Here is a 25,980-nt window from a genome sequence, read left to right on the forward strand (position 1 = left end):
GCTTCTTAGAACCAAGCTGAAAGTAAGCTGTGCAAAGAGTGTTGGGTTCATAGAGCAACCAACAGTGCGTGTTTCCATTTACACTACTATCACGATACAAACCTCTATCTGGCCATCAAGGTCTGACCAAATGTGGTCTCTTTAAATCCACCAATTCGGCTCCACACCTCGATTTAAATATATTCAGTTTCACTCTGATTGCTAAAATTAGTCACACCTAGACTATCACACAGGGTGCAATTTGCTGAAGTCCAGTTGATCAATTTTTGGCTGGGTTCGGAATGAGCTGATGATATCAGAAAGCAATGGTTTACTGTTCTCTTCGCCTCTGTGCTTGCAGGTCTCAGCGATCCTTTTGTTATCATCGAACTTGCTCCTCCACACTTCTTCCCAGGAGTTAAGAGCCAGCGAACACAAGTCAAGAATAAAACATTGCACCCCATTTTTGACGAACAGTTTAACTTGTCAGTATCCTTCTTGTTATCTGATTTGCTGCATTCTTTCTCCCATCATGACACAGGTTAGAAACAGAATTAAGTTTCCTTCAGTGTCCCTCTCCAGGCAGGTAAAGCACAAATTACATGTAGAATAAGCTCCCTCTACATTATCCCTCCAAACACTACTGAGTAAGGGTTAGCTAAAGCATAAAGACCCTTCTCTACTCCCCCTGGTTCATCCGATACTCACAGCAGTGATTAAAGTTCCTCTAACACAATTTCATCAAACTCTTCTAACCCATCTCTACACTGACCATTCAAATACTGCCATGATTCCAGTTGTGTTATACAGTATTAATAATTGAACATTATCCAAATTTACTGGACATGTAGTCATCCATCTTTCACTCATATCTCATACTACAAAGGAAGGATTCTTCTTTTCCATTATTTATTGATTGTGATGTGACTTTTTTTTTCAGCGTGGTGATGGAAGGGATATGCAGCAACAATATTGCATGTATTCACTTCGCAGTCATGGACCATGACTGGCTCTCAGCCAATGACTTTGCAGGAGAGGCTGTGTTGCTGCTACGGGAGATTCATGGGTTCCAAAAACCTGCCATCGCCGGCGGAATAAAAAATGTCTCCCCAGTATTTCTAAAACTGACTCACCCCGATCCCAATGGTAAGATACTAAAGTTTAAAATCTACTCTTAAAATGCCAAACTTCCAATCAAAGTTTTATTTTTTACAATGTAATTAAATATCAGAAATCCCATATGTTTGTTTGGCACTCCCAATAATTTGGCATCTGATTCACCAGGAATGGATTCCCTACTCCCTTTAATACAGCGTTCCTTTTCACACGCAAGTGCCACAGTTCCTGGATCCTTGCTTACTGCGCTCTCTTTACATTTACCTGGGCCCAAGTTCCATTCTGGTTTTCCTTTAATCCTAGCAGGTTCACTGTTAAACCTATCTAAAAAAGGTGAATTAAAAGTACTGAAGTATTCATTGGAATCCAATAATTTACAAAATCCACCAAAGTTCCAAAGTGCAGGATTAACAGAATTTTACCGAGTTTAAATTGCCTGTTTAAACACATCTAATTTATGATACGTGGGGCTGCAATGTAATGCCATCAATCTATCAGTGGTGGTGTGGCGGTGCACAGGGCTAAATTCATCCTAGCATTTTCTCCGGCAGGTTATTACCTTAGGGGTAACATCACTTTTGTCAAAATTATATCTCTGTAGGGCAACAATGGCATCACAAGGAATTTAACTTGAATTTAACACAAAATTAAATTTACAAAATCTTAATTATTCTTCAAAAAGCTAACTTGCTAAAAAAAACACACTTCATTAAGGGAGCAGGCTATGCAGGAGTTTGTGGACAGCATCACACTCCCATAAAATCACACTCGCAGTAAGTGGAATCTTGTGCAATTTATTTTCGAGTGGACTGGAGTGGAAGCTTACTCATTTCATGTATATGTCAGTGTATGGACAAGTGTTAGGACACTTTGATTTAAGAGGTTCACTCATCCCCTCTTAAATGCTAGTTCAGAATGATCACTGGTCAGGCTCATTAGGGTATGATTGCAAGTTCACCAATTGATGTCTTTTAAAATAAGTGAATGTAAAAGATATCACATGCATTGAATTAAATTTTCCAGAATTGTGTAGATTTTATAATGATGCCTATATATTAGAGGACACCAAATATGACCATTAACCATTGTATATCAGAACATCACTCAAATTTCCCTCCCTTCCATGGTAACGTTTGGCTTGCCTCACTGCCTTAATGCATGACGCCATGCCGTAGGGATTATCCTCCATTCCTGTGCAGTCACATCTCCTACAACATGATCTCTCCATTCCTGCGAAGCGGAATTGTTCACAGAACATTGACCTCGCCACTCCTACATCTCTCACACCTCAACCCTGACCTCTCCCCTCATGTTGGTTGCATTTTTCCTACACTGGAGCATTTTTCTCTTGTTTAACCAATGGGAACGATCTCCCATGCTCTTGCACGGACCTCTCCAACTACTGATGTGCTGGTCCGACCCAAGAAGCTTTCCTAAAACTGAACTTCCCAAAGGTTGGTGGGGAGAGAATGATTGCAACTTGTGCGTTGGTTTTAAGATGCTCCTGTGGGTGCTGAGAGGTTGGTTCCCTTGGCTGAGGAGTCTAATAAAACAAAATGGTGACGGAATCAGAATAAGTATTTTGTCACTCAAGCATTTAAAATTCTCTATCCCTAAGCACTTTAGCTTTTTAGTCAAGTTTTTGAAGATTGTGATGGTAGATTTTCAATCCTTGGTTGGGGATGGGGGTGGGGGGGGGGGGGGGTGAGAAGAAATCAAGGAATCTGGAGACTAGCAAGGAAAGCAGATTTGAGAATTAATCATGATCCCAATGAATGGTGAACCAGATTCAAGAAGGCAAATCCAAGGAAATTCCAAGTCTTTCAAAAAGCAGCTAGTTCTCTTGCTCAAAAGCTGACTTTATCAGAATTCCAGTTGGCCTCATTATTTTGAGAGACCATTTAGCATGCAACGTATAATCCTGGCAGAATTTCACTGCTCAACCTTTTAAAAACTCCAGTTTCCTTTTGTGGTGTTGAGGCATGCTACCATCAATACCACTTCTCGGGTACAAGTTTCTAATTTTCTACTATGGATGTGAACTATCCACAAATGCTTTCATTAGAAAAAAATGTTTGCAGGATTAACATGATGCTGCCAAGGACATTGTTAAGTGTCTTTTGGAAGGCTAATGCATAGTGAAGATATTTTCGCAATGACGTTGAACTGGATAACCGAGAGTTTGACCATGAAGGACTGGTAATATATTTTCAAGTCAGAATGGTAAAACATAGAGGGCAACTTTCAGGTGATAAATGTTTTCATAGACTATCCCTCTAAATAGGTCGCAGACTCAGGAGGGAAAACATTTTGTAACTCAGTAGACTAGCCATTGTATGGTGATGGTAGATTGAATGTTTTAGATGAACTAATCCACATTTGACTGGTAGAGATTACACATGAACATAATGCACTTTCTGTATGAATCCGAAGAACAAAAGCTATGACCAAAGTAATGCTAAAAGCATTGTGAAGTTACATCGACCGTATAAATCAACACACTTCTCTTGATATACACACTATCTACTGAAAACTAATGACAATCCTTTTCTTGCAGTGATGAAACCAATTGTGAAGATACTGGAAGGACGCACTGGTGACAGAGAAGCACAGGATATCGTCAAGATGATGAAGGAGATGGAGATGTCTCCAGAGTAAACGAAGCAAATTTTCAAAATGTGAAAGATTTGAATTCAGATATGCATTGAATGTTGAAATTATGGTTTTAATAAATGAATGAAGTATAGGAATGTAAACTTGACATTAACGGTGTTCCAGATCTCCTCAACAGAGACTCTATTGATTCGGTGCTGCAGGAGAGGGCAAGGGGCAATTTGACCCAATGCCATGGGAGGTAATATTTGTCTTGTGCTGCAAGGACAAGAGGGTAGGGATATTGATCAGGTGGCATGGGCCAGGGAAATAATGATCCATTGGTACTGAAATGATACAATGCTATGAAGACAATCTAATGGTATGGGAGCAATAGTGATCCAGCAGCAAAAGACAATCCAGTGTATATAAAACTGATCAAGTCCCAGGATTTGGAGGTTGGTGGGGGAAAGAGGAGGAAGAACAGTATTTATCCAGTGCTATAGCATCTGTCAATATTGTGGAAATGGTGTACTAGTTTCTAATATCTTGCAATTTTAAATGCTATCTGAAGCTTCTCACCACTGTGTAGGCAGTCATTGCAGTGTTGTAGCTCCCATTTATTACAATAGAAAGACAAATCAATGTTGTGGTTATTTTTAATTGGAGTTTTGTGATCTGTCTATTGAAGAATGGTTGTACCTTTGTCCAAAATTCTGTCCGATTTTTGTAAATGTAATTTTGAAAATGTTTAAAAGAATTATTCAAGTGAGGCATGCTCTTTGTTGTCCTGTTGTGATTTTAAGCCACAATCTCACTTGGTTATTATAAATTCTTTGACTATATGAGTAGAACAGTGTCCCCAAACATCCTGCACATCATTCAGCATTAAGCAATCCCATTCTATTTAACTGTTGAATCTTACTGAGCTAACTGGCTGTCACATTTGCCAGAGTCACTGTCATTGATGTTATTTCCAACTAATTCATCTCACTCAAAGTGAATGGAAATTACCTGGACTACACTGAAGGTTGTATCTCACTTCACATTAAAGTCAATAGAAAACTGTGACAAATGTTCTACAGAATTGCAAGTCAAGTGGGCGGTACCGTTGGCATAGCAGTTTGTGCAAAGCCATTACAGCACCAGTGATCAGGACCAGACTGGGCTTCGAATCTCACGCTGTCTTTAAGGAGTTTGTACGTTCTCCCATGACTGCATGGGTTTTCTTCGAGGGCTCCAGTTTTCTCCTATTGTTCAAAAGCATACCGGGGATGTATGTTAATGGGGTGTAAAATGGGTGGCACAGACTCATGGGCCAAAATGGCCTGTTACAGAGCTGTATGTCTAAATTTTTAAAAAGTGATTGGCACCATGGTACAATTAGAAGTGGAAAAGATGTGAAATAAGATAATAAGGAAAAATAGCTTCACAAAACTATAGAGTCTCTGTTGCCAAAAACACATGCCATTAGAGATGTTGGCAGAATGCAAGAATAAGATGAATAAAAATTAGATTTAAAATTCAAGTGAACAATCGTGCAGAGCACCATGCTGAAGGTACAATTATTTGACTCCCCTGAATTCTACTTTTAGCTCCATGAAGCTGAGTGGGTTCTGAGACAATCAAAGGACAAGGTGAGATGTAGCTGATCATTTACACAGGCAGCAAGACAGCTACAGGGCAATTGAAAACAAATTTCAGCACAGGAAGAGACATCAAGTCGTCTCAGAGCACTTTGGGGAATTGCGAGTTTGCGCCAAAGATGGTGACCTTGGGCATTTGTGTTCAGCAAGATTGACCTGAGCAAACATTTATGCAGTAGATTGCTCTATCTTGAATCTTTCTGGCTCTGAAATTGAGAATTGGAGCTATTCCAAACCAAAATAACTGGAAAAGTTGTTTTATCCATCTGTATAAATGCTGTATGTGCATTAATAAGAATAAAGTTTGTTTGAAGGATATGGAAAATGCAGAATATGGAACAGGAGCCTATCCAGGGTGGTAGTGGGTGGGGGTCAAGGAATAATGTGATCATTGTAATGGATTTCATAATTATGGGGATACTTTTTAAGTTGGTTTGAGCCCTGTATGGAACATTGCCCATATTGAGCAAGGGTAAAGACTGGGTGAACCCAGCCTTGATGAAGGGCTCCAGCCTCATATGTATACCATTTTTTTTTCTCCACTGATGCTATTCAGCACAGTTAAGTAGATTGAGTTTAGCCGAAGAATATCTTGTCAGTTTGAAAAGATGTTAGCATCTGATCCAGCCTGGCTACACAAGCCATGCCAGACTGTCAATACTCTATGAAAATCATAACACTCCAAAAGATGGAAATCTAAAATAAATCTAAAAAAATAGAATCTGTGGTCAAAACTCAAATGCTTTGGTGTTGTCCAATGATGGTTTTTGGCCCCACAAAACAAGCTGGTTAAAATGAAAAAGCCATGGTGTACAACAGTGTGGCAAATTGGAATCAAATTTGGCAGGAAGAAAGGGCTAACTTTTGGGTTTGTTTTTTGCAGCTAGAAGACATCTTCCAGTTGGGCTCCACTGGGCTCAGTCACTTGCTGTTTGTGATGTATATCACAGATGATCCCCGAGTTACGATGGTCAGACTTACGAATTTTCAAAATTACGATGACTCAAATCCATACTTTTGATTTTGAGTTCCAATATGTCCCCACGCTTGTGATGTACAGCACACTATTCTCATGCGATTCTGGGTGATGGGAGCATTATGCAAGAGTAGTATACAACATACTCTTTCGCAATGCTGATTCAACATGGTGCATTCAACATTTAATTATATAAATGGTGGGGCCAGTACTGCGCGCACTGCACTCCACCTAAAAGCTCCTTTGCGCAGGCCCGAGGACAGGTCCACGTCCTCCCCCTCCACGTCCTCCCCCTCCACGTCCTCCCCCTCCACGTCCTCCCCCTCCACGTCCTCCCCCTCCACGTCCTCCCCCTCAAATATAAATGGTAGGACTGGCATTCTTTTTCGAGTTACAATTTTTTCCGAAGGCAATGCCAGAATGCAACCCCATGAGTTGAGGAGCACCTGTATTGACAGAGATTAATGAATATTGGCATTGGTGAGGGTAAGGAATGATAAGAGAGTTCACAGGTGACACAGCAACTAGCCATGCAGTTTTTCATTACAAGTAAAGCTTTAGATTGCAGGAGGATGAGCGGAATTGCATGGTATAACCAATGGGGAAAAAGTGTCAACTTGAATTTAGTCTGGAAAAAGTAGATGATAATATATTTAGGGAGGAGCATTAAAACAAGAAAATATGATAATTAGGAAGGTGTTCAGGGGCATGGAGAAACAGAGTAAATTGGAGAGCATGTCCAAAGATGCTTAAATGTAAGATAGGGCAATAAGAGTTAAAATGACATATGAATGCTTTATTAGACAAGTCACAGGGTGACAGGCAGGAAGTTGAACTACATACATTAAGTCAGGTGATGTTGGCTCTTTTCTGAAACTAGTTTATTTATTTCCAAGATGAGAGATATACTGTTATTCCAAGTTTTAAAAAAATTTATTGGTTGTCATTAATGATCCCAAGCATCCTGTACTTTTAGATAATTTTAAATCAATTTTAATTTCAGTATGTACTTCCCATTGAATACAACAGCTGATCTCTAGCCAGTGGATCAAAGTGCAATGGCATACTACGACTAAGTTGAAGAATGGTTGCTGTCAGAGAGCAGCAGCAATCAAAGGATCCGAATCATCCAGGACCTGCTCTATTCTCACTACTACCACCAGGAAAGAGGTCTAGGTGCCGCAAGATAGAGGTCTAGGTGCCGCTAGATTCGTACAACCAGGTTCAGGAACAGTTGCTACCTCTCCAACATCAGACTCCTCAACAACAAACTCAATCAGGCTCATTTAAAGACTTTTACTTTACACATTATTTATTGAATATTTATTTTCTTTATTGTACGCTTGTTTGCACTTCATTGTTTACATTTTTCTCTTTTGTAGACTTATCTTTTCGTGAGTACACTCTGCGTGGCCAGCAGGAAAAAGAATCTCAGGGTTGTATGTGATGACCTATATGTAATCTGATAATAAATCTGAACTTTGATTTTTTTTCCAAGACATTAAAGTAACCAATACAATAAATACTTTAATGAAACTGGAAAAGCTGCCGTTGGAAGAGGAAAAAAAACCCCAAGAAGCTGAAACCCCAGAATCCACAGAGATTCAATAGAAAAAGGGTTGGCAGCAGCTTTGAAGAAATTTGGATGGTTTGGCAATGCAAGAAGAGCAAAACCCTAACTTAAGATATGTAAAGGCTTGTACCAAGGTGTGTCAATAAGGGTACTCAAGGTTATGAATTTTTTGTAAAAATAAAACAGCAATTCCACTGTCATGATGTTCTTTTTTCTAAAAAAAGTATAAAAGGAAATCCAAACTAGTCTCCTCTACTTCAGCGGAATCACTTGCACCTAACTCAGTACAGCAAAAATATAGTTAGCAAGAGATCCAAGATGCCAGCAAGGGGCTTGTCGGGTGATCCAGAGGAAAAGAAAATAAAGAAGATACAAGATCCCATAAAATAAAAAGACCCCAAAAAGTAGGAAGACAACCAAGAATAGAAGTGTGAGAAGGGAAAGAAAAAAAATGGGAAAAAGAATGAAGAGACAGGATGGAGGAAGAGACTCACCGTGCAGTGGAGGTGGAGTGGCTGACCCGGGGCCTAGAGGGACGTCGGCAGCAGCAACAATGGAGCCCCGAAGCTTCCTGAGGAAATGGGACTCGCCCAGGAAGGAGAGACAGGATGGCCCCAAAAGATTGTGGGACCTGAGGTTGGGGGGGGGCACAGCAACGCTGGTGGCACCGTAGAGAAAGATCCCATGGGTCGGAAGAAAGAGTAAAGTAGAAGACAAGGACTTATCTGATAAGGCCGCTTCAACCGGTGAGCAAAAAGAGGTCAGGTCCGAGGCATCAGATGGCGTTCGAGGTGTCGGGCCTGGAGGACTCCAGAGGCAGTGCAGCCAGAGGGGATTAGGCAGGAAAATAGAGTGGCAAGATGGTCTAGAGTCGGAAAGTGAGGTGGAGGAGTCGGAAAACGAGGTGGAGGAGGAGGAAGAACAAGGGAGTAAAAGGGCATTACAGGGAGCTGAAAGACAGATAAACGGGGCAGAGGGTCTGATGCCTTTTGCCAGAGATACTGGAGGCCATTGGCCAAATAAAAAGAACTTGAAGACTCACCCATTGTGTAGCCTCCTAGTCATTGGAATTGATCTAAACAATCAGAGAATAGAACTGATTGCTCCTGACAGTTTTTATATGTGACTATCATGGTCCAAGTCTCACCACATGTAGTTAAACAAGAAACTCTGCAGATGCTGTGATACACAGAAGTAATGGAGAAACTCAGCAGGTCATACATCATCGAAAGGAAGCGAAAAAAACTATCAACATTCTGACCTTGAGCCCTTTGTTGGGAATATGGAAAAAGGTTGGGGGGGCGGGGGGCAATGGTAGAGAAGAGGAGGGAGGAAGTGGAGGAGCACAGGCTAACAAATAAAAGGTGAATACAGGTGGAAGAGTAGGAGACAGAAGCTGAGATATGAAAAGCACGATGTAGGGTAGATCTCTGATAGGAAAAAGCAGGGATAGCTCACATTACGAGAGTTACAACCAACTCTTATACCCATTGTTAAGCCGTTGAATGCCATGGAAGATATTTCAGAGCAGAGGTGTTGTTTCTTAACTCACTGCAACCATACGTCCATTATTATGTTGTTTTCAATTTATTAGGCCTCGGAGGCCTTGACTCTCAGCAAAGCCAGACAACTCCACAATGAAATTGTTACAAAGCACCATTCTTTTATTTCCTGAAGGTCTAGTTCCAAACTATAGTTATGTAATTTCATTGTTTAATTGCCATCAACTGCTTCTCAAAACAATTCCCGATTCACAACTGTGTGATAAATCAAGTTTTTTTTAAAAAAAATCTTTCAATCAAATTATTATCAATTTCCTTATATTTTCTTAGCATTCTCAGAGAATTTCACCATTAAGCATCATTGCACTTGGAAACCTCCAAATGTTTCTTCAAACTGAAACACGCCATTTCTGTGTTCAGGGATGGTCATCTTTAACCCTTTGACGACTGCACCATGAACCTCAGACATCATACGGGAAGGATGTATATGATGGTTTCCTTTTTTTTTGTTCATCATTAACATGGTGGACAGAATCGACTCAGTCTAGGATTCCAATACAGTAAATTGGTTCTCAACCTGATGGGATGCATGTTAATTAATTAATAGGACAAGGCACTAAATTTGAAAGACATGAAACCAATGTGGAAGGCAGCATTAAACTACAACAATGTTTTATTAAAGTGAATGGAGAAGAACTGCAATAAATGGAATCCAGCACAGTGCATTGAAGGCCACCAATTTGAATCTCAAAAGGATAAAACAGTATTTTTTTTTTTAAACTAGGAACACTGGAGATCTAAAGTGTGTTGAAGTACCCAAAGGAGTTCAGGGAGATAGAAATTATGCTACGGATTTACAAAGCCGTGGTTTGGTGATGTATGAAATTCTGGGAATGATGTCCTTGGATATAATGATCTGAATTTGCTACAGGAGTGCAGCAATAATGTGCATGGACAAAAAAAATGAGGACTGTCTATGACCACGTCGAGGTAGAGTAATGTGGAGATTTTAATTCGACAAGGAAATGTATGTAAATTTATTTCTCGACTGTATTACATATTCCAAAGTGAGGGCCCAAAGCCAGGCTTACACAGGTTAAGGGAGAAATGGGAGTCAGACTTGGCACAACAATCAATGAAGAGTGGTGGCAAGACCTGTGTTTGGATAGTGTGACTGGGGTCATTAACGCCTGATACAGGTTAGTGCAATATAACTTTTTCCACCAGCTGTACCTCACACCACAAAAATTACATAAATTAAAGCCGGAAATGTGCTTCAAGTGTGGTGTGGCGATTGGAACCTTTGCCCACTCCACCTGGCTATGTACAAAGGTGACACCCTTCTGGGAAGAACTGGGGGTCATTTCGGAAAGAATTACAAAAGTGGATTTTCCACAAGATCCAGGGTTGCACCTTTTGGGAGATATTGGAAATGTGAGTTTTCGACTGTCCAAATATCAAATTCAGTTCACGAAGGTCGTCTTGGCAGTAGCCAGGAAGTGTATAACGGTTACGAGGAAGAATGACTCTCAATTAAATACCACACAATGGAATATAGAAATGCAGAATTGCATTCCCCTGGAAAAAAAATCACTTACAATCAAAGGGGGAAACATGAAACATTCGTTAAAGTGTGGCAGCCATATCTAGCTCCCCCTCCCCATGAAATATGGATATAATAAAAACCTGTCTTAATAGGGAAAGGACAGAAGTAAAGGAAATGGAACATGGCACAGACGACATGCATGCTTTCTTTATAGCTTTTTTTTTATATAAAAAGTTTGTTTTATTTTAGTTTGGTTTTTATTTTATTCCTTACTTGGGTTATTTAATTAGGCTGTTCATTTTTAGGTTTTCGGTGGGAGCTCTGAACCCCACTTGTATTTGTATAATCGGAATGGCTATTTGTTTGCGGGTGGCAGGGGGAACAAAACACAGACTCTGTACGTTCTAAGAAATGTGAAAAAGATTGTATTGATTGTTGAAATTAATTTGAGAGTGTAAAAAAAATTAAAATAAAATATTCAAAAAAATGTACATGGACCAAGTGCTCGATCACAGAGACAAATTGCAGAACTAGGATTGTATTCCTTTCAGAAGTTTAAAAGGTGATTTGAGCTTTAAAACATAGTCCAAAAATTAAACCAAAGTCATTCAAAACTGTATTTAGTAAATACATCTGCAACGTGAAAGACAAATTTGGATCCCACAAGTGGATAGAGGGGAAAAGAAATGGAGTGCATTAAAAGAAAAACAGAGCAGCTGTAAACTCAATGAATGGTAGAATAGGTTTGAGAACTAAATGGTTTACTATTCATACATTGTGAAAGATACTGCAAAAGTGCAAGCACTCTTCAATTTGACCACATAAGCAGGGTTCTATTTAGATCAGTTATAAACAATTTTTCTCAGCAAACTTGATTTTTTTTTTAAGAAGTATCTATTAACTGAGAGAACACGTCCTATCAATTTCTATAGAGATCTTCCATTACATTCATGCTCAGTCATGAAGAGGTTTTCAGCAAGTTGATCCCCCTCAATGCTTGTTGGATGCTCTTCATACTTACTGTAAACCTTTGCTTCATTTCCTTCATCTGGTTTACTGTCTTCGTCATCTTCCTCAGAGCCTTCATCACTTCTTTCTTCGAACTCCACACCTCTTAAACAACATTAAGTGAAAGACACAAGAAAAGGTGAACGCAAAGTTTTCTTAGCTCTGTTAGGTCTGCTTTGTTCATGAATGAGTGAGACAAACACCAGACTGAGTCGAAATCAGGGTTCTTTGTTCTTTATTACCGGATTGTAACACTTGCGACTAACCATGTTAGTCGGAGAATGCATTCTGCCGTTATCAGCAAAATGGTGATTTTTTATACCCTTGGATACATGCTTAGAACATCATCATATCATTACTTGTCCAATGACTAAAACTGTTGCTATCCTTTCCCTGCTAGCTTCCTGCCTCTCAATCCATCAATGTCTCTCTTATCTTGTAAGTACAAGGATGCATTTACATCTTGTTACAGCCCTGTACAGGGCAGGGTAACTCCTTACACATTCCCATCTCATGATGTTTTACCTTACAGCTCCCATGGGCTTAAAAGTTGCTGTAAGCTCTTCACGTCATACTCATTAAAGTATTGCCCTGGGGAGTCACTCCCATTTCTGGAAATCAGTTATTTTAATAATGACTGGACCTACTAAGGTCTAAAAAGATCTGCAGCCATATGACCTTGTTGAGGGTCAGCTCACAGAAATAGGAAGAGTTCATGGATAGATGCCCAATGAACAGCAAAAATAAAGTGCATATAGGACAGAGCAGCCACTTAGACTTTAGTTAGATTGATAAAATAGTAATCAGGTGAGTGCACTTCCATTCACTTGGTGAAAATAGGTGTTGAAAGGCAGAGGAGTAAACAATTATATCAAAGACCGTAGATAAGTTAAGAAGTACAGATTATTTTATGACTTTTACACAGAATGCCCAATTAATTTTGATAAAATTTCACTCATCCTCATTCCTATGGGAGAGGTTAATGGAAAAATACAAAATAGTTTTATTTTGTATACAATTCTACTGTTGGTTACAAATTACCAGCTCCAATGTATATCCATGTATCAGAGGAATTCTCTTAAAGCCAGCACAATGAAGAAACTGTGAAAGCACAACACCACCACTACCATTTAACAAATCTGAGGAGATCTGGCATTTCGTTGAACACTCTATAGAGGTTCTAGAGTATACTATTGAAAGTAAACTGAATTTGCATGATGGCCTGGTTTGAAAACTCGAGTACCCATGAACACAGAAGGCTAAGTGGCAAGTGTAGAAAGTGGCAAGCCCAGCCATTTCCATCACAAACACAACCTCTCAGCTATTAAAGACATCTTTGACATGATTCTTCAACAAGGCAACCAACATTATAAAGGATTACCATCATCCTGGCCACAATCTCTTCTTGCTGGACTGCACGGAGAAGGTACAGCACCTCCAGATTCCAGAATAGTTTTTTTTTCTAACAGCTACCTAGCTCTAGAATCTCCCCATACTACTACAACCACCCTGTGGCTACCAAAAGATCTGTCTGCACTATTGAAACATCACTCTTTTTCCTGCACTATGCTTTTATATTTATAATCTGTGGTAATTTAATTATGCTATTGTAGTTATGTGTTTTACGTACATGTTTGCCTCACATAAGAATTTTGGTTCATAAATGACAATAACTCTCACCAAAAACAAACTTGCACCAATCCCTTCAGACCCTACTATAACCCCAAAACCACTAGCAATTACAGAACTCTGTCATTTCTCCCCCTCATAGTGACATACCTTGATACCCTCCACCTCTCAACCATAGTTAGGAGCTCCTTTTATAGTGCAAGGCCACAGTATTCCCGTAGACATGGCCCGTCTTAGGAAGCTGGCTTGCATGTTCACACAGATCCGAAAAAAGCCGGCTCCATGGGTCAAAAATGCTCACTTCTGAGACTATCTACCAAGATCGAAGACGGGCAAGTCTAGATTCCCCCAATCCACTTTGCAATTCTTACACAGCACGCAAAAGGCGGATAAAATCCAGCCTTCAAGCTCTGTGTAAAAGGGCCGACAATCACTTCTCTTGATTGCTGATACACCATCGGTATTCAAGCAGCTCCTCTATTTGACAATGTGAACAATGAAGAAACTCAGGTCCAACAGGATACAGAGGCTTCACAATGCAAGGCATTATCCAGCAAGTTGGCGGAATTGAAAGAGCTAGCATTTTCTTTTAAATCAATAGCGGTGAGCAAGTTTTCCTTTCCTAACATCCAATTAGTACAAATATGATAAATTAAAATGCATATATGCGCTTCATTCTTACCTTCCAAGGGTGGGCCTGTTAAGATTGCAGAATTCTTTTCCTGAATCAACATCAAATGGATCTGCAAAGAGGAAAGTGGTTTAATAACCACCCGCTACTAGCATCACATTTCCTAGTGACTTTATTCCGATTTCTCCTGCACGTGCAAACTCTCATCTGATTTCACCAGTGCAACAAGGGAGGGAGCACAGTTCTGGTTCACCACCCAGAAGTAGCTACTGGAACAGGAGCCAAGCTCAAGTGTTTTGTCATTACTCAGACTGCATTCAAAAATGGCCCAGAGAGGCCGCACCTATACAGAACAAATGATGTTTGAGAAGGCAATATAAAGGATGAGCTTTTACCCTCTAGTTCTTCTGGCTCTTGCATTGCAGTAAGCCACTCCTGTTCAGCCTGTTGAACCTCCATCTCATTCTGGCACAGGCTATACTTCTCCAGTGCTGTTTGGTTCAGTTCCAAGAAGGTTTTCCCCCATTTGAACTTCTTCAGTAGAATCTCAGCTAATTCTGGAAACCCTGCAAGAAACAAATAGAGTAGTAAGTTCAGGTCCATCTTTCCCCAAATTTTAGTCTCTCAAACAGGTTATTCCTGTAACCTGCTTCAACTCCTTTCTCCCCATTCCTGTATCAGCCCCACCATTCTCCACTTATCTTGGAGCACACACTACTAACCCTATCTATGTCTTGCTCAAAAACTTTAGCCACATCCCTTCATCATACAGACTAGATGGGCCAAATGGCCTGTTTCTACGCTGTAGTGTTCTATGGTCCTATCATGCCCCCTGAGTACTACATCCAATCTGTACTTAAGAATATCAGAATGTGAAGAAATGCAGGATCCTATTTGGCTGCATCTCCCTCCATAACCTAATTACCAACTCTCCTTCACTGATTCAATGACAGTAGAAATGTTGGATTCCGTAAATCACAAAGCTAATTTGGCTCAATCTGGAGGGAAAAGATTGGAACTGATGAAAGGACAGACCTCTAACCGTCAACTTACCCACAATGGCGAAGGTGGCAGCAAAAGCCTCAACACAGGAAAGCTTGCAGGGTCGTCCATAGTTCACTGGATTTGCAGCAATGAGGTGGGGCAATAGCCGGAGGTGTCTGCTCTTCATCCTTGAGAAAGGAGTGTCTACTAATTTAGCCCAAGAACAATCGATTACGGCCACACCCCGCTGCTCCACGATCTCTCTAAAGAGGTAGAAAATTCAGAGCTAGGAGGATAGAATGTTAGATAATGTAGTATCGGTCTTCATCGGTATTTGAATTATACGATCCGTGCAGTGGTAATCAACTTAAAACAAATCCCAAAGTAAAACACTGCAGGAACTGGAACTCAGAAATGTGCTGAAAAAAGACAGGAGTTCAGGCAATAACTATAGACAGGGTAAGGAAATGAAATGTTCAAATGAATGACCTTTCAGAACTAGAACAAGTTTTAAGTGAGTGGACAAATTGATGTCAGATGCAATATAACATGGATCCATGTGAAATTAGCCACTTCAGTAGGAAAAAAGGAAAATATTATTTAAATGCTAATAGACTGGGAAATATTGATGAACAAAGGTATCTGGGTGTCATTATACATCAGGCATTGAAAATAATCACGCAGGTACAGCAAGAAGTTAGGGAGGAAACAAGTAGATTGGCCTTTACTGAAAGAGATACTGAAGCAAGGATGTCTTACTATAATTGTACACATGGTGGGTCACGTCTCCAGAATGGAGGACCATCGCCTTCCCAAGATCGTGTTATATGGCGAGCTCTCCACTGGCCACCGTGACAGAGGTGCACCAAAGAAGAGGTACAAGGACTGCCTAAAGAAATCTCTTGGTGCCTGCCACATTGACCACCGCCAGTGGGCTGATATCGCCTCAAACCGTGCATCTTGGCGCCTCACAGTTCGGCGGGCAGCAACCTCCTTTGAAGAAGACCGCAGAGCCCACCTCACTGACAAAAGACAAAGGAGGAAAAACCCAACACCCAACCCCAACCAACCAATTTTCCCCTGCAACCGTGTCTGCCTGTCCCGCATCGGACTTGTCAGCCACAAACGAGCCTGCAGCTGACGTGGACATTTACCCCTCCATAAATCTTCGTCCGCGAAGCCAAGCTAAAGAAAGACACCTGAAACGTACTGTGCAATTTTGGACCCCTTATCAAGAATGAATGCAATTTTCATGGAGTGTAGCAAAGGTTTAGCCGATTGATTTGTGGGATAGCATCAATGACTCTTCACATCTTGAGTCAACAAGACCTATACAGTAAAACCACTGGCATCCGGCATCTATGGGGATTGGTAGATGCCGGATAAGTGAATTTTCCAGTTGTTTGAGATCGCGTGTGGCATGGATTGGCGAACTAATGGAGAGGCACATCAATTTTAAACTTCTGTATTTTTCACCTATTTATTTTCTGCGATTTTTGTTTTCCCAGTTGCTTGAATTCTGATAAAAGAGGTTTTATTGTATTTTCTCAAGAAAGAGAGGCTATTTCAAACAATCTTTCAAAATTTTGACTGGTCTCAATGTAGGAAGGTAATTTCTCTTGGATGGAGGTTGTGAGAATATCTAGAACCAGGGGTCTTAGGATACACAAGGCATTTTTCACTGAGATGAGGAGACATTTCTTCACACAGACAAATGTAAATCCGTGGAATTTGTTTCTAAAGATAGCTATAAAGGTCACATTACTGAATATATTTAAAGGGATAGATAGATTCCCTGAGAAAAAGGACATCAAGAGATAGGGGGAGAGTACAGGAATGTGGGGTGGAGGATCAGCTAAGATAGTACTCCACACACACACACACACACACACACACACACACACACACACACACACACACACACACACACACACACACACACACACACACACACTCACTCAAACAGTCAAATGAACCACTCCTACTTTGGAAAAAGTACAGAGGACTGTGGTTAAACTAAAAGAGAAGAAACAAGGTCTGCAAGAGCATAACAGTACCAGAGGAGAAATGTATTATCACTGTCACCACATCTAAACCAACTGGTCAACAAATGACATAGTAAAACAAGGTCATGTTGCAGTACTTGCATAAACATTTTGTTTTAAATTTCTTATTAGTTATTTCACTTACCTGTCAGAGGGGGAGACATATTTGGTTCCAACAGGAGTCAGAACTAATCCATTGAATCTCTCATTGATGCGCAGGTTGCGGACAAACCCTTTGCGAACAAGTTTTCTGCCAGTACATCTTTTTGGATCACAATGTCCCAGTTCCCACATGGCCAGTGGACAAGGGAAGAGGAATTTTGGGCACATTCCATCCTCGGATGCTCCATCACCATTAGCTGAAATATCAATGACGCCCAAAGATCAGAGCAAAAGAAACACACCACGCACATGGTCTGACATCCACACTGTCAGGTCTGCCAACAAGGAAGACATTTGAAAATCAAGGCAGAATATGGTTGGCCATTCAGTCTGGTTGTATTCCACTGCTTTACTAAAAGGCATGCAGAAGTGACCCACACTTCACTGTAACAAACAAGAGTTTATCAGTGGAATCAAAACACTGATCACATATAGGATACAAAGGGCTGAAAGGGCAACAGCATCCCCAACAAATTATAGATTAGGACATGGCAACAGTCAGGTACCTTGCAGAGCATTGTGAAGATCCTCGCTAAATGACTCCAAGGATCGCCCCTTTTCCCTATGACGGATATCTTTCCATCTTGGAGATGCATGTTCCCTTTTCTGTAACTGTTTCTTCCGCCCCATCTGAACAAGAATGACATTGATAGAATTAAAGGTGTTGACAATTCAGGAAATGTTAGCTGCAACACTGTGAAATAAAATCAAGAAATAAAAGTAGAAATTGTATGGTCAGCCCGCATAATAATATCATGGATGACATTTGACCTTTGCATCAACTTGTGCACTAATATATCTCCTTGTTTCCTTCACATCTCAAAATCTATTGATCTGACTTGAATGTAGTCAAGGGACACAGAACTAGGCTATTCAGCCCATTCTGACCAGGTTGACTGTCAAGTTCCTAACTATACGGATCTAATTTTTCAGCATGGCTCAAAGCATTCTACAAGCTCATCTCTTTCTTTGGCTTGGCTTCGCGGACGAAGATTTATGGAGGGGGTAAAAAGTCCACGTCAGCTGCAGGCTCGTTTGTGGCTGACCAGTCCGATGCGGGACAGGCAGACACGATTGCAGCGGTTGCAAGGGAAAATTGGTTGGTTGGGGTTGGGTGTTGGGTTTTTCCTCCTTTGCCTTTTGTCAGTGAGGTGGGCTCTGCGGTCTTCTTCAAAGGAGGCTGCTGCCCGCCAAACTGTGAGGCGCCAAGATGCACGGTTTGAGGCGTTATCAGCCCACTGGCGGTGGTCAATGTGGCAGGCACCAAGAGATTTCTTTAGGCAGTCCTTGTACCTTTTCTTTGGTGCACCTCTGTCACGGTGGCCAGTGGAGAGCTCGCCATATAATACGATCTTGGGAAGGCGATGGTCCTCCATTCTGGAGACGTGACCCATCCAGCGCAGCTGGATCTTCAGCAGCGTGGACTCGATGCTGTCGACCTCTGCCATCTCGAGTACCTCGACGTTAGGGGTGTGAGCGCTCCAATGGATGTTGAGGATGGAGCGGAGACAACGCTGGTGGAAGCGTTCTAGGAGCCGTAGGTGGTGCCGGTAGAGGACCCATGATTCGGAGCCGAACAGGAGTGTGGGTATGACAACGGCTCTGTATACGCTTATCTTTGTGAGGTTTTTCAGTTGGTTGTTTTTCCAGACTCTTTTGTGTAGTCTTCCAAAGGCGCTATTTGCCTTGGCGAGTCTGTTGTCTATCTCATTGTCGATCCTTGCATCTGATGAAATGGTGCAGCCGAGATAGGTAAACTGGTTGACCGTTTTGAGTTTTGTGTGCCCGATGGAGATGTGGGGGGGCTGGTAGTCATGGTGGGGAGCTGGCTGATGGAGGACCTCAGTTTTCTTCAGGCTGACTTCCAGGCCAAACATTTTGGCAGTTTCCGCAAAGCAGGACGTCAAGCGCTGAAGAGCTGGCTCTGAATGGGCAACTAAAGCGGCATCATCTGCAAAGAGTAGTTCACGGACAAGTTTCTCTTGTGTCTTGGTGTGAGCTTGCAGGCGCCTCAGATTGAAGAGACTGCCATCCGTGCGGTACCGGATGTAAACAGCGTCTTCATTGTTGGGGTCTTTCATGGCTTGGTTCAGCATCATGCTGAAGAAGATTGAAAAGAGGGTTGGTGCGAGAACACAGCCTTGCTTCACGCCATTGTTAATGGAGAAGGGTTCAGAGAGCTCAGTGCTGTGTCTGACCCGACCTTGTTGGTTTTCGTGCAGTTGGATAATCATGTTGAGGAACTTTGGGGGACATCCGATGCGCTCTAGTATTTGCCAAAGCCCTTTCCTGCTCACGGTGTCGAAGGCTTTGGTGAGGTCAACAAAGGTGATGTAGAGTCCTTTGTTTTGTTCTCTGCACTTTTCTTGGAGCTGTCTGAGGGCAAAGACCATGTCAGTGGTTCCTCTGTTTGCGCGAAAGCCGCACTGTGATTCTGGGAGAATATTCTCGGCGACACTAGGTATTATTCTATTTAGTAGAATCCTAGCGAAGATTTTGCCTGCAATGGAGAGCAACGTGATTCCCCTGTAGTTTGAGCAGTCTGATTTCTCGCCTTTGTTTTTGTACAGGGTGATGATGGTGGCATCACGAAGATCCTGAGGCAGTTTACCTTGGTCCCAACAAAGCTTGAAAAACTCATGCAGTTTGGCATGCAGAGTTTTGCCGCCAGCCTTCCAGACTTCTGGGGGGATTCCATCCATACCTGCTGCTTTGCCACTTTTCAGTTGTTCGATTGCCTTATATGTCTCATCCAGGGTGGGAACCTCATCCAGCTCTAGCCTTAGGGGCTGTTGAGGGAGCTGGAGCAGGGCGGAATCTTGGACTGAGCGGTTGGTACTGAAAAGAGATTGGAAGTGTTCTGACCAAATTTTCAAGTGAAACAGTGCAAAAGACAAAATAAGTTTCCAAAAAAGTAATATACATTCATTAATACCTATTGCATGTCTAACTGTAATTAACTGTACCTGCCCTCCCCTCCCCCGAGAAAAGAAAAATAGAAAAAGAACAGAGAGCAAGAAAACAAGACTAAAACTAAAAAGAGAAAAAAATGAGAGGTTGTCAGGTATGCACCATCCACCGTCTCGGCCTTAAATTATCTAGCTTTTCTAGATGGGGGGGGGGGTACAGACGGGGCATTCTGAAGTGAAGGGGGAAAACTAAAACTTTACAGCTATTTGCTGCCAAATGTTGATAAAGACATCATATTTGTTCTTCAAACTGTAAGTGATTCTCTCAAGGGGAACACAACTTTGCATTTCCATATTCCACCATGCCATTCCCAAATGGGAATCAGACTCCAGGTAACCGCTATACATTTCCTGGCCACCGCCAATGCGATCTTTACAAATTGCATTTGAAATTTAGACAGCCTCATTATAGGTCTTACGCCCACGATGTTTCCCAATAAAGTATGGAAAAATGTTGGCAGGCATCCTTACGAAAAGGTAAGGGGGTGGGGGGAATGAGCATGGTCCCAAAGGTGGAGAGGAGAGGGAGGGCACAGCAGCAATTAGGGAGAGGAGGGATGGCTAAGTGAATAGTGAGGGAAGGGGCAGAGAGCCAAGGGGAAAGAGAAGGGAGGAAGAATGCAGAGCAGGCTAGCAGAAACCAGAGGAGTTGGTGTTAATGCCATCTGGCTGTAGAGTGCCCACACGGAAAATCAAGTGTTATGCCTTCAATTTACAGATGGCCTTGGTGGGACGGTACACGAGGCCGTGGACAGACGTGTGAGCATGGAAGTGGATCGCAGGACTGCAGTGGTTGGCCACTGGTGCGGACAGAACCCTCTTCACGACTCAGGGGCCCTGTTCACCACGTTGCCCTGCAGCCACCACACGCTGCGTTCCTCTCTCGGCAGCCCTGACTCCGTTCAAAGTCTTTAACCTTCCTCTGTGGCTGCAAAAACTCACCAACTCCCCGAGCCCGCACCGGGAGGCGAACGGCCCTGACTCCGGAACCGAACGCAGCGGAGCCCCGTGCTCCTGCCCTCGGAACGGCTCCGCCAATCAAAGCGTCGACACCTCGCCCTCCGGAGCCAATCAATGCACCGTAGGCTCTCACGGCTTCTTCACCCCCCCCCCCCCCCGAAAGTTCCTCTTGCTCTCGGATGATTTCCTACACCCTCGCTCGCCGAGGCCTGTTCTCATTTTTTTAAAAAAGATCTTCCTGGGCCCTTTAGCCCCCGACGAAATTCGACCGCGAAAGGGTCGGTGTCATCCCCGGATCGCCCGTGGCGGGGGTACTTCCGGAAGCCGGCCTTTTGCCCCGGTCGTCGCCATGGTGATGGGCGGTTTTGGCCTCCTCTGGCTGCTGGGTGAGTTCGCGGACCAGCGGAGACCTCCTCCTCGTCGGCGGAGGTGGAGACGGGGGGTACGGGTCTATTGGGGTGGGGGAGGGTACGGGTCTATTGGGGGGTGGGGGTACGGGTCTATTGGGGTGGGGGAGGGTACGGGTCTATTGGGGGGTGGGGGGGTACGGGTCTATTGGGGGGTGGGGGGGTACGGGTCTATTGGGGGTGGGGCTACGGGTCTATTGGGGGGTGGGGGCTACGGGTCTATTGGGGGTACAGATCTATTGGGGGTGGGGTTACGGGTCTATTGGGGGGTGGGGGTACGGGTCTATTGGGGGTACGGGTCTATTGGGGGTACGGGTCTATTGGGGGTGGGGTGTACGGGTCTATTGGGGGGTGGGGGGTAGTCTATTGGGGGGTGGGGGTACGGATCTATTGGGGATGTGGTGTACGGGTCTATTGGGGGTGGGGGTACGGGTCTATTGGGGGTGGGGGAGGGTACGGGTCTATTGGGAGGTGGGGAGTACGGGACTATTGGGGAGTGGGGGGTACAGGTCTATTGGGGGGTGGGGGTACGGGTCTATTGGGGGTGGGGGGTACGGGTCTATTGGGGGTGGGGGGTACGGGTCTATTGGGGGTGGGGGGTACGGGTCTATTGGGGGTGGGGGGTACGGGTCTATTGGGGGTGGGGGGTACGGGTCTATTGGGGGTGGGGGGTACGGGTCTATTGGGGGTGGGGGGTACGGGTCTATTGGGGGTGGGGGGTACGGGTCTATTGGGGGGTGGGGGGTACGGGTCTATTGGGGGGGTGGGGGTACAGGTCTATTGGGGCGTGGGGGGTACGGGTCTATTGGGGGGTGGGGGTACGGATCTATTGGGGGTGGGGGTACGGGTCTATTGGGGGTGGGGAGGGTGCGGGTCTATTGGATGTTGGACTAAGTTGTCTGACCCACTGACATGGGTTTCGGCCAGTCGGCAGGTCAGTCAGGAGTTGGAGAAGGGATCCTGACCTTCTCCAGCTCCCCCTCCTCTATGTATTTCACAGGCAGTTGTTGACGTTTCTTTATTTGTTTACATGTGCACATTGTGTACCTTTATGTGCACACTGCCCACTGTCTAACTTTCTTTTTTGCAGTCCCAATAAGTGGTCATTCTGCCTTGCCCACAGGAAAAAGAATCAGAATGTATTGTCATTGTTTGTATTCTGAGACTTTCTGTTCTATACTGCTTCTTGCCTTTCTGATTTTTTTTCCTTGAAGGAAGGCTCAGGACTGAAACACCGGCAATAGATTTTTGTCAACAAGATCCTAGTGCTGGAGTTCCTGCAGCATTTCAGTGTTTTTACTACAATCACAGCGTCTGCAGTCTATCGGGTTTCTCCCAAAAGAATCTCCGGGTTCGGGACTGGATGTAGCACCGACTCCCTACTCCGAATAACCCCCTCCGCTCTGACACACTAGGCATGAGCATTTACTGCCATTATACAATGACATTGTACCCTTATGATACACTCTGAATGTGTGAATGTGAACACTTTGCTTTTTGTAGAAATATGACAAATTGACATTGTATATGTATTTATATGTATATGTATGTATATGTGTGTATGTATGTATGTAGCAGCCCGTGGTATACTCTGCAGCCCGACACGAGTAGAGACGTCTGAACATGATGATCGAGCAGGCAGGACAAGCCGAGACAACCTTCTTCCACAGCCACAATGGCAAAGGAATAAACGAACCAATCAGCAATTGGCGGAACGGAGGCCAAGCCTGTTGATAACGTAGCAGCAAAGCTCAGCTGGCCTATAAAAGGCAGAGCGAGTGACCCATTCTGATTGTACCCTCGAGTCTGCATATCTTCTCTAGAGCTCTAACTCCAGCCACACACTACATTGGTGACCCTGACAGGTCCAAACGGCAATTTGGACCAGAACTTGGACAAGCAATCTTCAATCAACACAACGTCATTGAAGCTTCCGACGTTCTGGGATGTCACAACCACGGGTGTGATTCCAACAGGCTAGGGCACAATTCGCCATTCGACACAATACGGCCGACACCACGCATTACTACTATGTTGTGAGCTCCCTTGAGCAAGAGACGGCAAATAGGATCATCGATTTTTCTCCAGAGTAAGGGAAGTATGTGGCCCTCGAACAGTAATTAAACCGCACTTTGAGACTCTCGAAGCACGAACGCATGGCCCGATTGTTGCACATGGACGGCTTGGGGAACAGGGCCCCTTCCACCCTGATGAGGAACATATTTGCTTTAACCGATGGGCACATTCCTTGCCTGCTCTTCAAGCAGATTTTTCTGGAGTGACTGCCGGAGGAGATCAGGCTACTAATCACAGTGGAGGATTTCAGCAACCCCAAAAAAGTAGCTGCCTGAACAGATGAACTCTGGCAGCAAAAAGGGACTCGGTGGAATGTTGGAGCAAGTGACCACACCCTGTCTACAACGAGCAACAATATAGCCATCCAACCAGCCAGCGAATCATCAACAATGGGGCTCCAAGGCCCATCAATGCCACTCCCCCTCCCCTACGCGTTCCAGGGAAATACCAGACCCAACCATCACTGATGGCTGCGGTGGCCTTCCTACAAGACGGCCTCCTGCACGTTTGGGACTCCTTATCGGCAGCCAGTTCCTGGTCAACACGGGCTGAGGTCAGTGTCCTTCCTCCTTCCAAGTCTGATACCCGCAACAGAAATATGGGCCAGGGCCTGAGGGCAACCAACAATTCGGACTTTTGGCACCCACACCGTTCCCCTCCACTTTGGGAACAATCGGTTCACCTGGAAATTCACACTGGTGGCCATATGATGGCCACTCCTGGGGGCGGATTTCCTCAGGGCACACTCCCTATTGGTAGATATCAAGGGGCGTAGACTGGTGCATGCCAAAACTTTCCCTCTCCCTTGAGGGAACTAATCTTACTGCCCCCCCACCTACACTCAGTAACTAACACCGACAATGAGTTTGCTCAGATTGTGACTGAATTCCCTTCCATCACGATGCCCCTCACTTTACCTCGGCAGAACGTAAGCAAGGTGGGGCACCACATCCTCGCAGAAGGTCCGTCTTTTCATGCCAGGTCACGCCGCCTGCCCCTCATAAAACCTCGCAAAGGAGGAGTTTTGAAAAATGGAAAAGCTCAGCATCGTGCAGGGCTCCAACAGCCCCTGGGCCTCCCTACTCCACATGGTGCCCAAGGCAGCAGGGTGTTGGAGACCTTGTGGGGATTAACACTGCCTCAACAAGGCCACCACACCAAACAAATATCTAGTGCCCCACATCCAGGATTTCACCGTCTACATGCAAGGGACATGGATCTTCTCAAAGCTGGACCTCATCAAGGACTATCACCAGATCCCAGTTGACCCTGAAGACATTGCAAAAACTGCAATGACCCCCCCCCCCCATTTGGACTGTTCGAGCTTATCAGAATGCCTTTTGGACTGAAAAACGCTGCTCAAACTTTCCAAAGACTGATGGATGGACTGGGCCAGGACCTCGTTTACATTCATATACTTGGATAATATTCTGATAGCCAGCCGCAACCATGCCAAGCATGTGGCCCACATAAGGCAATTGTGCACCTAGCTGAGCAAATTTGGTTTGACAATCAACCCAGCCAAGTGCTAATTCGGGTGAGAAGAAATCAGTTTCCTGGGGCATAGAATAAATAAAGATGGGGCCAAGCCTTTGCCTGAAAAGGTGGAGGCCATCTGGTCTTTTGCAAAGCCAACTTCAGTAAAAGGCCTTCAAGAGTTCGCTGGTATGGTTAACTTTAATCATCACTTCATACCAGTGGCCGTCCACATCATAAGACCTTTATTCTCCCCTATGAAAGGTCAAGAGAGAAATCAAATGGACTCGGGAAGCATCAGAGGGTTTCCAGGAAACCAAAGACATCCTGGCTAACGCCATTCCTCCTGGTGCCTCCAAGGACATACACCTCCAACACTGTGATCGGGAGAATACTTGAGCAGCTGGTCGACGGACAATGGTAGCCTCTAGCTTTCTTCAGCAGGCATCTCTAACCACCTGAGCTCCAGTACAGTGCCTTTGATTGAGAGCTCCTGGTGTTACTTCCTGATATTTACAGACCATAAGCCACTCACTTTCAGCAAAATATTAGACCCATGATCAGTCAGGCAACAAAGGTACCTGTCCTATATATCAGAATTGTCCACAGACATCAAACACGTCGGCGGGAAAACAAACATGGTAGCCAATACACTATCATGGCCGTCCATACTGGTATTACAACCAGAAATCGACTATGCAGC

General features: G+C 43.8%; 3 protein-coding genes across 12 annotated transcripts in view; 2 read left to right on the plus strand and 1 right to left on the minus strand.

Moving 5' to 3' along the window:
* The window catches only part of baiap3 (BAI1 associated protein 3), a 96,172-nt gene extending 91,709 nt beyond the window's left edge, over positions 1-4,463 (plus strand). For all 4 annotated transcript variants that reach the window (XM_069906601.1, XM_069906604.1, XM_069906603.1 and 1 more), the window contains 3 exons: positions 341-464; positions 920-1,125; positions 3,653-4,463. In XM_069906601.1, coding sequence (XP_069762702.1) covers positions 341-464; positions 920-1,125; positions 3,653-3,753 — 431 coding nt within the window. In that variant the 3' untranslated portion in view covers positions 3,754-4,463. The remainder of the gene's footprint in view (positions 1-340; positions 465-919; positions 1,126-3,652) is intronic.
* Positions 1-21,449, minus strand: part of tsr3 (TSR3 ribosome maturation factor) — a 57,987-nt gene extending 36,538 nt beyond the window's left edge. Inside the window, exons 1-8 of one of the 6 annotated variants that reach the window (XM_069906617.1) lie at positions 21,301-21,444; positions 17,896-18,019; positions 17,373-17,586; positions 15,252-15,445; positions 14,594-14,764; positions 14,250-14,310; positions 11,952-12,043; positions 9,526-9,961 (exon numbers count right to left, since the gene is read on the minus strand). In XM_069906617.1, the coding sequence (XP_069762718.1) occupies positions 9,957-9,961; positions 11,952-12,043; positions 14,250-14,310; positions 14,594-14,764; positions 15,252-15,445; positions 17,373-17,586; positions 17,896-18,019 (861 nt within the window). In that variant the 5' untranslated portion in view covers positions 21,301-21,444 and the 3' untranslated portion in view covers positions 9,526-9,956. Of the gene's footprint in view, positions 1-9,525; positions 9,962-10,039; positions 12,044-14,249; positions 14,311-14,593; positions 14,765-15,251; positions 15,446-17,372; positions 17,587-17,895; positions 18,020-21,300 lie in introns of those variants that run through there. The other 5 variants (XM_069906613.1, XM_069906614.1, XM_069906616.1 and 2 more) reach the window with 5 other exon arrangements.
* A 16-nt stretch (positions 21,450-21,465) lies between these two features.
* Positions 21,466-25,980, plus strand: part of gnptg (N-acetylglucosamine-1-phosphate transferase subunit gamma) — a 35,918-nt gene continuing 31,403 nt past the window's right edge. The window contains exon 1 of one of the 2 annotated variants that reach the window (XM_069906618.1): positions 21,466-21,704. In XM_069906618.1, coding sequence (XP_069762719.1) covers positions 21,668-21,704 — 37 coding nt within the window. In that variant the 5' untranslated portion in view covers positions 21,466-21,667. The remainder of the gene's footprint in view (positions 21,705-25,980) is intronic. The other variant, XM_069906619.1, reaches the window with a different exon arrangement.

Source organism: Narcine bancroftii, chromosome 12 (genome assembly GCF_036971445.1).
Source record: "Narcine bancroftii isolate sNarBan1 chromosome 12, sNarBan1.hap1, whole genome shotgun sequence".
Classification (NCBI taxonomy): Eukaryota; Metazoa; Chordata; class Chondrichthyes; order Torpediniformes; family Narcinidae; genus Narcine; species Narcine bancroftii.